This window comes from Nicotiana tomentosiformis, chromosome 8 (genome assembly GCF_000390325.3).
Source record: "Nicotiana tomentosiformis chromosome 8, ASM39032v3, whole genome shotgun sequence".
In the NCBI taxonomy this organism is placed as follows: domain Eukaryota; kingdom Viridiplantae; phylum Streptophyta; class Magnoliopsida; order Solanales; family Solanaceae; genus Nicotiana; species Nicotiana tomentosiformis.
Genome location: NC_090819.1, coordinates 143,273,914 through 143,286,651, shown reverse-complemented (window position 1 = coordinate 143,286,651; position 12,738 = coordinate 143,273,914). Strand labels below are relative to the sequence as shown.

Genomic DNA, 12,738 nt, shown 5'->3' with positions numbered 1-12,738 from the left:
CATTTCAAAGCGTGTAATTTTTATTTCTTGAAAAAGAAATTCTTTTTTATTATTATTATTATTACATAGTGGATTGGAGAAGGGGTAGGGGAAAGCGAGTAATGCTAATCGAGACTCCCACTGATTTCACTATGCTATAAGCCATAGCAGTAATGAAATATGAAGTTCACTTCTTAGTTAAAAACTATATTTGTTATTTTACTCGCAACTTTCTTTTTTCATTGGGAAAAAAACATAACTGGGCAGTTTACAGGATCTTAGCATAATTATTTATTAACATTTTTGGCAATTATATATTTGCACATATAACATAATTCAATTGGAAGGAAGTCACACGTTTCCTTAAGCATTTAATAGCCTTTTATTGCTAATTTAATACTCAACAGATGATTTTTATCTTTTTCTTCTAAAATGATTTTGTCATAAATGATGATTTTATTGGTACTTTCCCTCTCTACCTATTATGGTGGTTATACACATTTTATCATTTGTATAAATGATTTTTTTATTGATAAACGAGAATGTTTGGATAATAATGCATACTTGGATAAATAACTAATAAATAACTACTCCTATTATATACGTTATATATAACTGGTATAATAAATAATTATTTAATAAGTATATTTAAATATTATTTTTTATATAATATTATGATATTTGGATATACATATACATAATTATTTTATCAATGCCATGAATATATACGATATATATTCGGAGTATTTTAAATTTTATTACTCAAAATGTATCATATATTTATTTTATGAATATTGTATATTCAGAGTACATGATAGTTGTATAATTTCATAGAGTAAAATATTATTATCATATATAATGTATATAAAAATGTAAATGATATAATGAAATAATGTATATTCATTTGTGTTTATTTGTGCAGTTTATTTAGAAAAAATGCAGATTTACTTATGTTAATAAATCTAAATACTAAAAGTGATAGAGTTATCATGAAAGAGGATGGGGAATAAATTGATAAGAATTTAAAGTCATCCCCTTAATTTGAGGGTTAGTATTTATTAGTTTCTAAACCTGATAACTATTGCACGTGAGCATCTTGTGCTACAATTGTTATTAAATCTGCTATTTTTAAAATAAATCAAAAGCATTGTTATTTATTAAATAAATTCTTAATTAGTGCTCTACAACATAAAAATCCCTTTTTCGATTCTGCTTTTCAGGATCGAGATAGGGAGTTTGATCGGAGGAGCTGGCTCGTAAATAAGGAAAGGGAAATTAAGAAGGGAATATGCCTTTCTTATACCAAATAACTTGAACAGAAAAAGAAAAAAAAACATATTATTTCCCTTCAAAAACACAGCAAATCTTCGGAAGATTGGTGAGATTAGGAGCACGTTTGAATTAGCTGATCGTAAATAGTTGATAAGCTTGAAGTGCTGAAATTTTTTTTTAAGTGTTAAAAATGATTTTTAAAATAAACATTTACGTGATTGGATAGAAGTGTTGAAACTGCTAATAAACAGTTGATGTGTTTGATTACAAAGTGCTGATAAGCTATTCTTTTATTAAAATAACTAAAATACCCTTGATTTTTTTTCTCAAAAGATTATAAATTAAAAGTTTTCTTTGTAAAGAAAATAATTAACAACGAATATCGAATGAAGAGAAAATCAAGAAATTTATTTTGGGAAAAGTATTTTATGAATTAAAAAATATTATTAAGAATAAACTAGTATAAGTGTTGGTCAAAGTCAAACTAAAAGTGCTTATAAGCCGAAAACTCATAAGTTGGAGGTGACTAGCTTATGACTTATGACTGATTTTAACTTATAAACACTTTGTGTGTTACCAAACATGTAGATAAATCAAAAAGTGTTTATAAATCAGTTTGACCAGCTTATAACCTTAGCCAAAAAGTCTCTAGAACTTCTTAGAACCATGCATTATCAAGTTATAACTACTAGAGTGACTCTAATTTCTTTGACTTACGACAAACTTAGCTCTTTTTTTTTTTCGTATTTACCGTATCAATGCGTTGCTATATAGTAAAACTTTAACTAAACAAATTACAATTTCCATGTCATAGGCAAATAGAGTTTCTTAAGAAAAATCACACAGAGGATCCACTTATAGGTTCTTAATAATGGAAACAACAAGTCCACCTCGATAAAAAACATCATATCAAACAAAATTTACCTTTTTCCAATTTAAAAAAAATTAAGTAGAGAGGTGCAATATGATCTACCATACAAATTTGAAGACAATAGATGGTGGTGGAATCTAAATATCATTATGCATGGGGCAAAATTTGATGTTGGAAAGCACTTTAAGTGGAGGAGAAGCTGGTTTTTATAGCAGAAGATGAGGTTGCTATCAACTTGTTAGGTTAAAGGGTTGTAACCTAAGGTCCACCATTTCCAAATGTCCATTCTTGAATAGGGCCTGGCTCATCAACCGATAAGAATTGATTTTTTTTTTTTTTAAAGGAGAAATTTTCGGATATCACTATTGTTTAGTGACAATAATGGCTATTAACTTTTTATAACTATCATATATATATATATATATATATATATATATATATAATTACTTCCTATAATTATTATTCAATTGTTACGGTATTATATTTGTTGTATTCGCGTTGCTGTATTCATGAATACAAAAGCGCCTAAAAATCAGGGTAGTCCAGCTGTACGCGCATGTATTCACATGTATTCGCGCCATGTATTCATGAATATAGCAGCAAAAAGCGCCTAAAATCAGGGCAGTCCAGCTGCACGCGTATGTATTTACATGTATTCGCGTTGTTGTATTCATTAATATAACAGTAAAAAGCGCATAAAATCAGGGCAGTCCAGCGCATGTATTCACATCATGTATTCATGAATACAGCAGCAAAAATCACCTTAAAGATAGATATGTCCAGTTGTCTAAGAGAGGAAAAACATAAATAACATATTTCATGCCTCAATTGTAGTATATACCATAAATACTTATTTTGCTATAAAATATAAAAGGTAGCTATAGAAAATAATATTTTAAAATAATTTTGGCTTATAATAAATAGGGTGTATACCTTTGATATAGGATGTAAAATTTCCTTTTTGTAATAACGGTGGAGTTCGAGTCAGTTTGAGCTCATCTCAACTAATTCCACAAATACTTGTTATCTCCAATTATCACAAGAAATTACTTTCGTTTTTTCCTAGCACACATCATCTTTTTATGCCTGCACTTTTAATTTTTTAATTTTTATTTTATACTTGGGGACCAGAAAAGGAAAAAGAAATGGGCGGTGAGTATTAAACTCATACTTGTGAGGAGAGTCTCACAGTACCATTAGACTACAAGTGTTGATGGTAAGTATCAGGGAAGTCATACTTATTGGTGTTTGGTTATTAAGAAAATAATTTTATTACTAAAGAAAAAAAATGATCTCCCTCACTTTCGACTTGAGTTTATAACTATCTTATCTTTAATTTTGGGGTAAATTTCACAAATTATCATATAACTAAAAAAAAATTCACTAAAGTCATATAACTTTATTTTCTCACACAAAAATCATATAACTATGACTTTTTTTCTCTAAAGTCATATAACTTTGTTTTCTCACACAAAAATCATATAACTATAAAAAACAATTTACCAAAATTATTTAACTATATTTTCTCACACAAAAATCATTAAACTTTTACTAACTCACACAAAAATCATAGTAATCGAAAAATATTATTTTTCAGTAGTATTTTCTTATTTTGTGGTTTTTTATTTTCTTATTTCCAGCCTAATAAATATAATCCAATTAAAATAGGAATGATTCAACCGGACCTGGCCCACCTGACCCAATATATATATATATATATATATATAAATTAAAATAATACTAAATGTGAATAGTAAATCTTTCGAAATATGATACTTCTATTGTTTATTTTCCTTTCGATATTTTTATTCAAATTTATAGCATTTTTATTTCAAGTGCTCTCTAATTATATCTTTTATTTCTTTATTTTTTTGTCAGAATCTCATGCATTGTGAACTGAATTTTTTATGGGGAAGAATTCACTGTTAGTATTATTTTAACTTACGTATATGGGTATTGGGTTAGACTAGGTTGGGTCATTCCTATTTTAAGGGGAAAATATAAAATTAACCGGCTGGACGAAACTAATTAGGCTAACAAATGCAATTATTTCGTCCGCCCAGTTTTTATATTTGCTCCTAGGTCATTCATATTTTAAAAGGTAATATTTTAAACAATAGAATTATCATATTTTGAAGGATTTACTATTCACTTTTAGTATTATTTTAATTTATATGTATGAGTATTGGGTCGGGTTGAGTCATTCCTATTTTAATTGGATTATTATTTATTAGGCTGAAAATAAGACAATAAAAACTATAAAATAAGTAAATACTACTGAAAAATTATATTTTCCGATCACTATGATTTTTGTGCGAGTTAGTAAAAATTTTATGATTTTTGTGTTAGAAAACATAGTTATATGATTTTGGTTTCAAAAAAAGCCATAGTTATATGATTTTTGTGTGAGAAAACAAAGTTATATGACTTTAATGAAAAAAAGTCATAGTTATATGACAATTTGTGAAATTTACCCATTAATTTTGTACTCTTACTTGTTGTAACTAACTCTTAGATACTATTATTAATCTTTAATGCTCAAAAAATTTATCAAAATACTCTTTGTATGTTAATCTAATTATTGAGCTTTATATTTTTTCTGATTTTTTTTTTTTCACTCACCAATCAAACACAAGAAAATATTTTCATGAAAAATGACTTCCTATATTACAAGAAGGATTACTATAGTTTGGCAAATCAATATAATGTGCCATCAAAGTTGTTGAACTCAATATGCTTTCTTTCTCTTCCTGAGTATCTGACTAACTGTGTATTACTCGATTTATTATGTTATATTAAACATTGATTTCATCTTCTTTTTTTCTTGGCATTGCCCAAAAATTGATTTGACTTTGTTGATGAGGATGAGTTTATTTTCCTCTTTATAATCTGCTAATGGACAAACTCCACGGTATCAGCGCATTTGTGGTTCAATGATTCTTGACATATTGGATCACTTGGTTCCATTTATCAGAGAACGTGTAAATTGTAATATGTAAATGAACGATCTTTAGAACCAAACTGCATGATTGCCTTTAGATGAATGTGGCTTTATTTTGCCTTTTAGAGACCTTGATTGATAAGTATTGTCTCTTAGTTGAATTTGGCTCATATTTGGCATTTTCAAAGACCTTTCTCTTTGTTTCTTCTTACCCGTTATTCAATATTTTAGCTTGACGCCTCAACTAGTTAAAAATTAAAATTAGCATTGCAAGAGTTCTATTAAAGGAAAAGGCTTCTTATCAATAGTTTTTTGTTCCCGAGGCTCAAATTCATAACACCTCTAATTAAAACAAAAGGATCTTATCCGTTCCACCAAAATCTATGGTAGTCAGAAATATCAATTACAACAACAACAATCCAGTATAATTCTACTAGTGAGGTGTGGAGAGGGTAGTGTGTACGCAGACCTTACCCCTACCCTGGGATAGAGAGGCTATTTCCGATAAACCCCCGGCTCTTTTCCTCCAAGAACTCCCCACCTTGCTCTTGGGATGACTCGAATTCACAAGCTTTTGATTGAAAGTGAAGGGTGTTTACCACTATAGCAACCCAATATGGTTAGAAACCTCAATTGATGCTCTTAAAAGTTTACATCAAAATCCACGGATTGCAATTGACACACACAAATAATAATATAACATCATCACTTAATTTTTTTTCTGATATGACTGTCCTTCAATATGATTATTTTTCTGCTTCTACACACGCTTGCCTTTCACCTGATACATGTTAGTAGGTCCCTCATTAACCCCTCAAAGATTCCCCAAAAATTATATTAACATCCACATGGAAACAAACGAACCCCATGTTATTGATTCCATCTTAATTTCTTTAAATTTTTTCCATACTCTAACCAATTAAGAAAATCATTTTCTTTTGAATTTTTTGCAAATTGAGCTATTTTATAGCTAATCATTGTTTGCATAACTGCTGCAACTAGTTTACCACATATTAGTATAACAAATTTATACATCAATTACATGTAAAATAAACTGCCAATCAGAAATTTTACGATTGGTAAGCTTCAAATTAAACTTCACAAACTTACATATACGAAGAGAATAAACCAATGTACATATTAAATTATCTAGCTTACTATACGAACATACTCCTAGATTTGTGTGTATATATATATCCTACTATATTATCGCAAAAACTTTTTCTTTATACAAGAACTCACTAATCTCTCATAATACCAAAAATACTACAGTACTATGTCCTTCACCGAATTGTTTTTTCTTTTTTGGTGAGAATCAGAGCAAGGTCTCCAATGGATCTAAATGTGCATTTGAATTTTTAGAAACCATAATCTCAGAAGCTGACCATATGCGTGCTGCCTCTGTTAAATTGGAACCCAACTTTGAAGAAGAAACTTCATTACAGTCTGCAAAATATTTTCCACTCACATTTGCAAGTCTTGGATGAGTTGCAACATAGCAAGTTGTCGCAGCTGCCTGAAATATAGATTCATGGAAATACAGAACAGTATATAAGTAATCAGGCTTGCATATATATCGTGTTTATCACAACATTTATTCAATGAATTTGACGATATTCTATTTTCTACAATATAATCCGATTTCCTGTCGAATTATCATTAATACTAGAGAAAAATACTACTAATTAGCTTTCAAATATGCCTTTTCAACTTAATTTTAAATATTAGTACTTATTTTCCAAATCTCAACCAAACCATGCCAAACATCTATTAAAGCATATATGAGGAGAGGTAAAATATGAGAAAAATTACCTGTGGAATAGTCTTTAAAAGTTTTGAAGTCAAAAAGAACACCAGATCTGCATTTATAAAAAAAAATTAAAAAATCATGAGTAATGGGGTTTTATGAAAACGAGACATCCTCTATTTTTGCTAGCTAGAGTAAGGCACTGACTTATTTGATAACTTAAGTTGCAAAAGATTTTTTTTTTTTTTATGAAACATAAACTATTTCAACCATATTCCCTATCAAAATACTTAGGTGACATTGATTTAGTTTCAGATTAGTTACTGAAAACCAGACTCTCGAAAACAATCATGTGAAATACAAAAGGTACATACTAGGATTTTTTGGAGAAATTATTTTAAATAGAATCTGGCTTATTGTTTGTGAAAACTTAAATTTAGGTTGTATTTAGTTTGGTAAAATATTTCGCCTTGATTTTTCAAAAATATTTTTTCTAAACAAATGACTACTGAAGATATTCAAAAGGAAGCTTAAATTTTTTTATTAGAACTAGAATGCAAGAATGTAGCTTAGCGATCTATGTAGTTGGTAAAATAATAGAAGACCGCGGTTCAAATTCTAACAAAAACAAAAGAATGCTAGTCTTTTCCTATTTGTCTTGACCTTTGGTAGGCAGAATTGATCAATATATGTACTAGTGGGAGATATCAGATAATCAAAGTGGGGAGGACTAGTTCGAACAGTACTGCCACAAAAATTTCTGAAATAAAGGAGGCATTTTACTGAGTATTATAATTATATTTCATGGCTGCCGTAAAAAGAAAGGTAGGGGAGTATTTAACATACCAGTGACAAGGCCTTCGCGTTCTCTAGTTAGTCTAGTTCTAACAATCCCAGGATGAACACAATTGACTGTCACATTTGCCCCCATTTTCTGCAACATTTAAAAGACAAAAAGGACACCTAATATTAATTTCAAGTATCTGAACACAACAATAATTCAGTCTTCCAAAAGAATCAGAAGCAAGCCAACAAATTTCACTTTTCCTAAAACAATAAATAACATTTTTTTTCAATAAAAAAGGAGAGAAAATCTTGGACTTACTTTCAATATCTGAGCCAGCTCCTTGGTATGCAAAACATTAGCCAGCTTCGAGAGAGCATATGCACGTGTCGCATCGTATTGACTGCCATAGACCAAGACAAATTACTCTTTTTCATAATAAAGTCAAGCTTGTTAACACAAATTATAGGAGTATATGTTTGAAATTTTGCACAAAATATATAAGATTATATAGTATTTTTTTAATTATCATGGATGCGATGATGTTTTGCTATAAACTACGTCATATTCTTTTATGTTTACTTTATAACATTGGTATTCAAATCAACTATTCTATCAAATATATGTGGTATCGAGTAGCTCGGTAACTAAGATTTAAAAGTTACCTACATCACATCCGTTGAGATATACGAAACACGAAATGTTGGTGCACAGAATTGTCATTTTAATTGGACAATAATTTAAAACACTTATAAAGACATAAAATGTGATTTCGTTTTCGAAACAATAGTGAATGCGTGATACAAAAAATCATATATTGTCTTGTACCAATAATGCATTTAATTCAGTACAAAGTCCTATGAAAGTAACGTAATATACTTTTCCCTGTTTTTCAAAAGCGATAGCAACAGAGATATGAATAAAAAATCACCTTTTGTCTTTAGTGATCAGTCGGAGATACTGAACCGAGTCGCCGGAAAACCAACCGTGTATGCTTGACGACACATTCACTATTCTTCCTTGAACGCCGGTTTCTTTGGCCGTCTCGATCATCTTCTTCAGTAATAGCTTCGTCAATAGGAAATGGCCTGTAGATATTCGCATACAAATTAAACAAACCAAACAGAAAATAATATAATCGGCTTAAAAAACTTCATCACATGCATGTAAATGAAACAGAAAACAGGTTTAATTTATACAATAAATTTACCTAGGTGATTAGTAGCAAAAGTCATCTCAATTCCGTCCTCAGAGATGGCGTGCTGGTGAGCGAATTTTCCGGCGTTGTTTCTGCAATCAAACAGATAATTAAACGTGAACCTAAAAAATAAGTTTAAAAATTAAAACTAAAAATCAATATATATAGTTGACCGAAAAAAGCTGAATGAAGTAGTACTTACATAAGAAGATTGAGAGGAAAATTCAGACTCTCAAATTCGGTAACGAACTTCCGTACGGAACTGAGAGAGCTAAGATCGAGAGCCATAACGATAACCTCCGCGTCCGGCGATTCGGAGAGAATACGAGCTTTGGTTTCTTCAGCTGCTTTTAAGCTACGAGCCGGTAAAATCAGCTTAGCACCGCGTTTGGCCAGAACTCTCGCTGTTTCCGCTCCAATTCCTGACGTAGCACCTGCACAAATCACATGATGATATAATCATTTTTTTCCTATGAAATGATTAAATTTCAAATAGTATTGATTAATATCTTACCAGTGATGATAGCGGTGATGGAGCGAAGATCAAGAGATTGTTCGGTGACAATCTCAGCGGTGGATTTAGAACCGAAACCGCTAGGGCCGGCGGAGCCAAGCAGGTACTTAACCGTTTCAAGCATTTTTCTTCTTCTTTTGCGACTGATTAATTTTCACGCTCACTATGTGATATACAGTGATTAACTATAAGCAACAAAGTAGTAAGTAGTACTCCTACTACTACTATACTTGATTTTCCTTTCCAGAAATTGCTTTTACAGAAACCAACTTTTGCAGTACTAGTGGTCCATAAAACATAAATTGACAAAACAAAAACAAAAAATAGTAGTTGTTGACTGTTGTTGATGCGATAGCCGTAGCAGTATATGCACCCTTGCACTTTGGCAGTGATTCAGAACACCCAAAAAGGTAACACTATTAGAAACTAGGCCTGCGATTTTTCTCTGCTTTAGCGAGTACCGAAAAAAATTCAGTACACAGTACAGAGAGAGCGAAAAAAGTTATGGAAACTGTGGCTATGGCCGGCAGCGAAGAAATGGTGTAATAGTGTAATGGATTAGATTAGTGTGGAAAAAGGAAGAGAAGGAAGTGGGAATTTTATAATAGGGGATGGTAGGGATTAGGGAATCATTTAAGACGCATAGAGAGGATTACATCTTTGTCACTGATTGTGATTAATATTTTAATTGCATTTTTAATTATATATCGTTTAGAATCTTAACGAACTTTACCCCTAACTTCATTGTTTTATGTTTTTACAGTTTAACTGTTGATCCACACTTAGCAAATTGTTTATATTTATGTGTCTATATATGTATATAATTCAAGTCAAATGTAGTAAAAATGAGTTAATTATACTCTTAATCATAAATAATGAGTTTTACTTATATACACTATAGTATAATATTTACACTATTATATTACCAAAAAAATATCTACATGTATTCTTTCATAATATTTGAGATTTGTGATATTAAAAATAAAACAAATGATATGTTATAAGCGCATAATAAATAAAGGTGACCCGATAATATTTCCGATTAGGTCCAAATAATATATCCTCCCTTGTCCCAATTTTTGGTTTGAATCCACTAACCTAACACTACTAATCCAAATGGTTCCTTATTCTTCCCTTTTTAACTTCAACTCTATAACAAAAATTAGTCAGTATTATAAACTATCACGTGATATTATATATTTTATCTTTAAATGAACTACCTTCTAAATATGTCAATCAGTAAAAATATTTGGAGGAAAATTTATTGAAAACTAACTAATTAATGTGGCATTTATTTATTAATAAAAAGTTGTGATTTTCTTGGATACGAATTTACAACCATAAAATATTATTGATGCTAGCATATAGCTGCACTTTTAGTCAAATCCCTTTTGATTAAAGTTGCAGTATCATCATTAAAGCAAAGAAAAAATCATAAAGGATTCCGTTATTAATTTTTCAAGAAAAAAAAGAAAAAAAAACTTTGATTGGCCAGTGCAACAATCGGCGATTATTAAAGGAGAAGAGAAAAGTTAATTAAGGAGGTGGCACAGGTGTCAAGATGAACTGAAGAGTCTTCTACGAGTAATAAATAAATAAATTACTTACTAACTACAGAGTATTAATTATTACTAGTATTAATATTAATATAATATGTAGGATAATAATCTAATCTTATCGTCAAAGAAGAGTCGCACGTGAGGGTGGAGATTAGTCAATCTACGGCCTCGAATCCCTCAATAGGGATAGTAAAGTTACTGGTCAATCATTCTCACTTTCAACTTTATTTTATTTATATAATATTTTATTACAGTATCATTTTTATCTTTTCATTACTCCATCTCAGAAAAGAATAATGAGGTTTGAAATATAATGATTTTGATTCAATTATTGGTTTCTCAGGCTGAACAAAGTTATTATACTTGAAAATTACACACATGTCACAAAATAAATTGTGAAATTCAAAATATGAAGTTCCATGAAAACTAATTTATGATTAGAAAAACTATTTAACTACTCAAACAACGATCTTGATCTATCCTTTCATATTTCTTTACATCAGAGTGTCATTCTTTTTTGTTAAATGGTATAAAAGAAATAATAAAAATCAGAATATTTCTTATATAAACAATTAAAAATACTTGAAAAAGTTTAATCAAAGCAAGTACCGTTCAAAGTTTCAAATAGTAATAGTTTCATAAAGAAGAGGTTGAAGGAGTAATTGACAATTCCTTTGAAGGCATATTTGGATTGAGAACAAAAATGAAACAATTATTTGAAAATACTTTATATTCTTATTAGAAATTTGATTAGTCATAAATTAAGCGGGTAAAGTACTTACTTTATGTTAACTAAAATAGTCATCAGTCATCACCTTCCAATCATGAATCTAACAATCCCAATATGATGAATACATTATGGTTGTAATCTAGCAAGAAATGCTACGATCCAAATGTATAATGAGCTTTTAGTTATGATAAAGCTTTGATTTATTTTATTATTATACTTAAAAACACTAAAAAGAAGATTAAGGTAGGAGATAGAGAATTAACTAATTAGTTAATGGAACGTTTGGCATTGTCCTTTTGTGAGTTTGCAACTTAGCTGAGATAAAAAGATCAGTAGGGTCTTTTATAAGTTTTCTTTATTTATTATTAAATAATGTTTTTATAAGAAAAGAAGCCACGAAAATGCAGCTTTTTGTAGCACTTCTTCAGTCCCCGTGCCTTTCTGCGGGGACCGTTTCTTCTTCTTATTATTATAGTAATATTACTTTTTTAGCTTAGAAAAATAATTTTTAATTCAGCAATTCAATACTATGCCTTAGAAAAAAATAAACATTATGCCCTTTTTGTTGTATGCACCTAACCAGGTTCTTCGTTCCGTAAGGATCCTTACTACTGCCACTATCAAATGTGTATTTGGTGGCGGAATTAGATTTTAATTTAATGAGTTCTAATCAATAATAACTGAATTTATAATTAAATATTTATAGATATTTTGTTGTAGTAACTCCTATTGTCTAAGAAATAACGAGGATCGAAATGGATTTTTAATTTTAATTCAAGCATCGATATGACTAATCACTCCGTGTTGATTTAAATGACCAATATTGTTCGATTTCTTATGTAGCGTTTGTTGGAAGTTTTGGAATACCTGAGTTTTGTAACTCACCCAAAAATAAAACACCAAAGATGTAGTGCAGCGAATGAAACTGCTCTTCCCTTAATCAGATATCTCGGGTTCGAATTCTGTGTATGAATTTTTTTTTATAGGGAGTGTTTCCCCCGAATGGGCCCTACGCAATACGAATCTAGATATAGTCGGACTCCAATACAGATATCGGACATCAAGCTAGAAATAAGGAAAGAAGAAAAAAGTTTTGTCATTCTGTTAAAAGAAAACGTTGGCTCAAACAAGCACTTTTCTATC

At 29.9% G+C, this 12,738-nt stretch overlaps 1 protein-coding gene across 2 annotated transcripts; it reads right to left on the bottom strand.

Moving 5' to 3' along the window:
- Window positions 1-6,108: 6,108 nt before the first annotated feature.
- Window positions 6,109-9,441, bottom strand: LOC104091644 (short-chain dehydrogenase TIC 32 A, chloroplastic-like). 2 transcript variants are annotated; one of them, XR_685207.4, is made up of 9 exons: window positions 9,307-9,441; window positions 8,995-9,226; window positions 8,805-8,884; window positions 8,526-8,682; window positions 7,916-7,997; window positions 7,657-7,744; window positions 7,474-7,570; window positions 6,876-6,922; window positions 6,520-6,579 (listed from the first exon to the last, which is right to left on the bottom strand). XR_685207.4 is itself a non-coding variant. In XM_009597024.4 (8 exons), exons 1-8 carry the CDS (start codon window positions 9,428-9,430, stop codon window positions 6,379-6,381), a joined length of 1,011 nt encoding a protein of 336 aa, XP_009595319.1. In that variant the 5' UTR covers window positions 9,431-9,441; the 3' UTR covers window positions 6,109-6,378. The 2 variants fall into 2 exon arrangements, 1 of the variants encoding a protein (XP_009595319.1); XM_009597024.4 differs by lacking the exon at window positions 7,474-7,570 and having other exon boundaries at window positions 6,109-6,579.
- Between the last annotated feature and the right edge of the window lie 3,297 nt (window positions 9,442-12,738).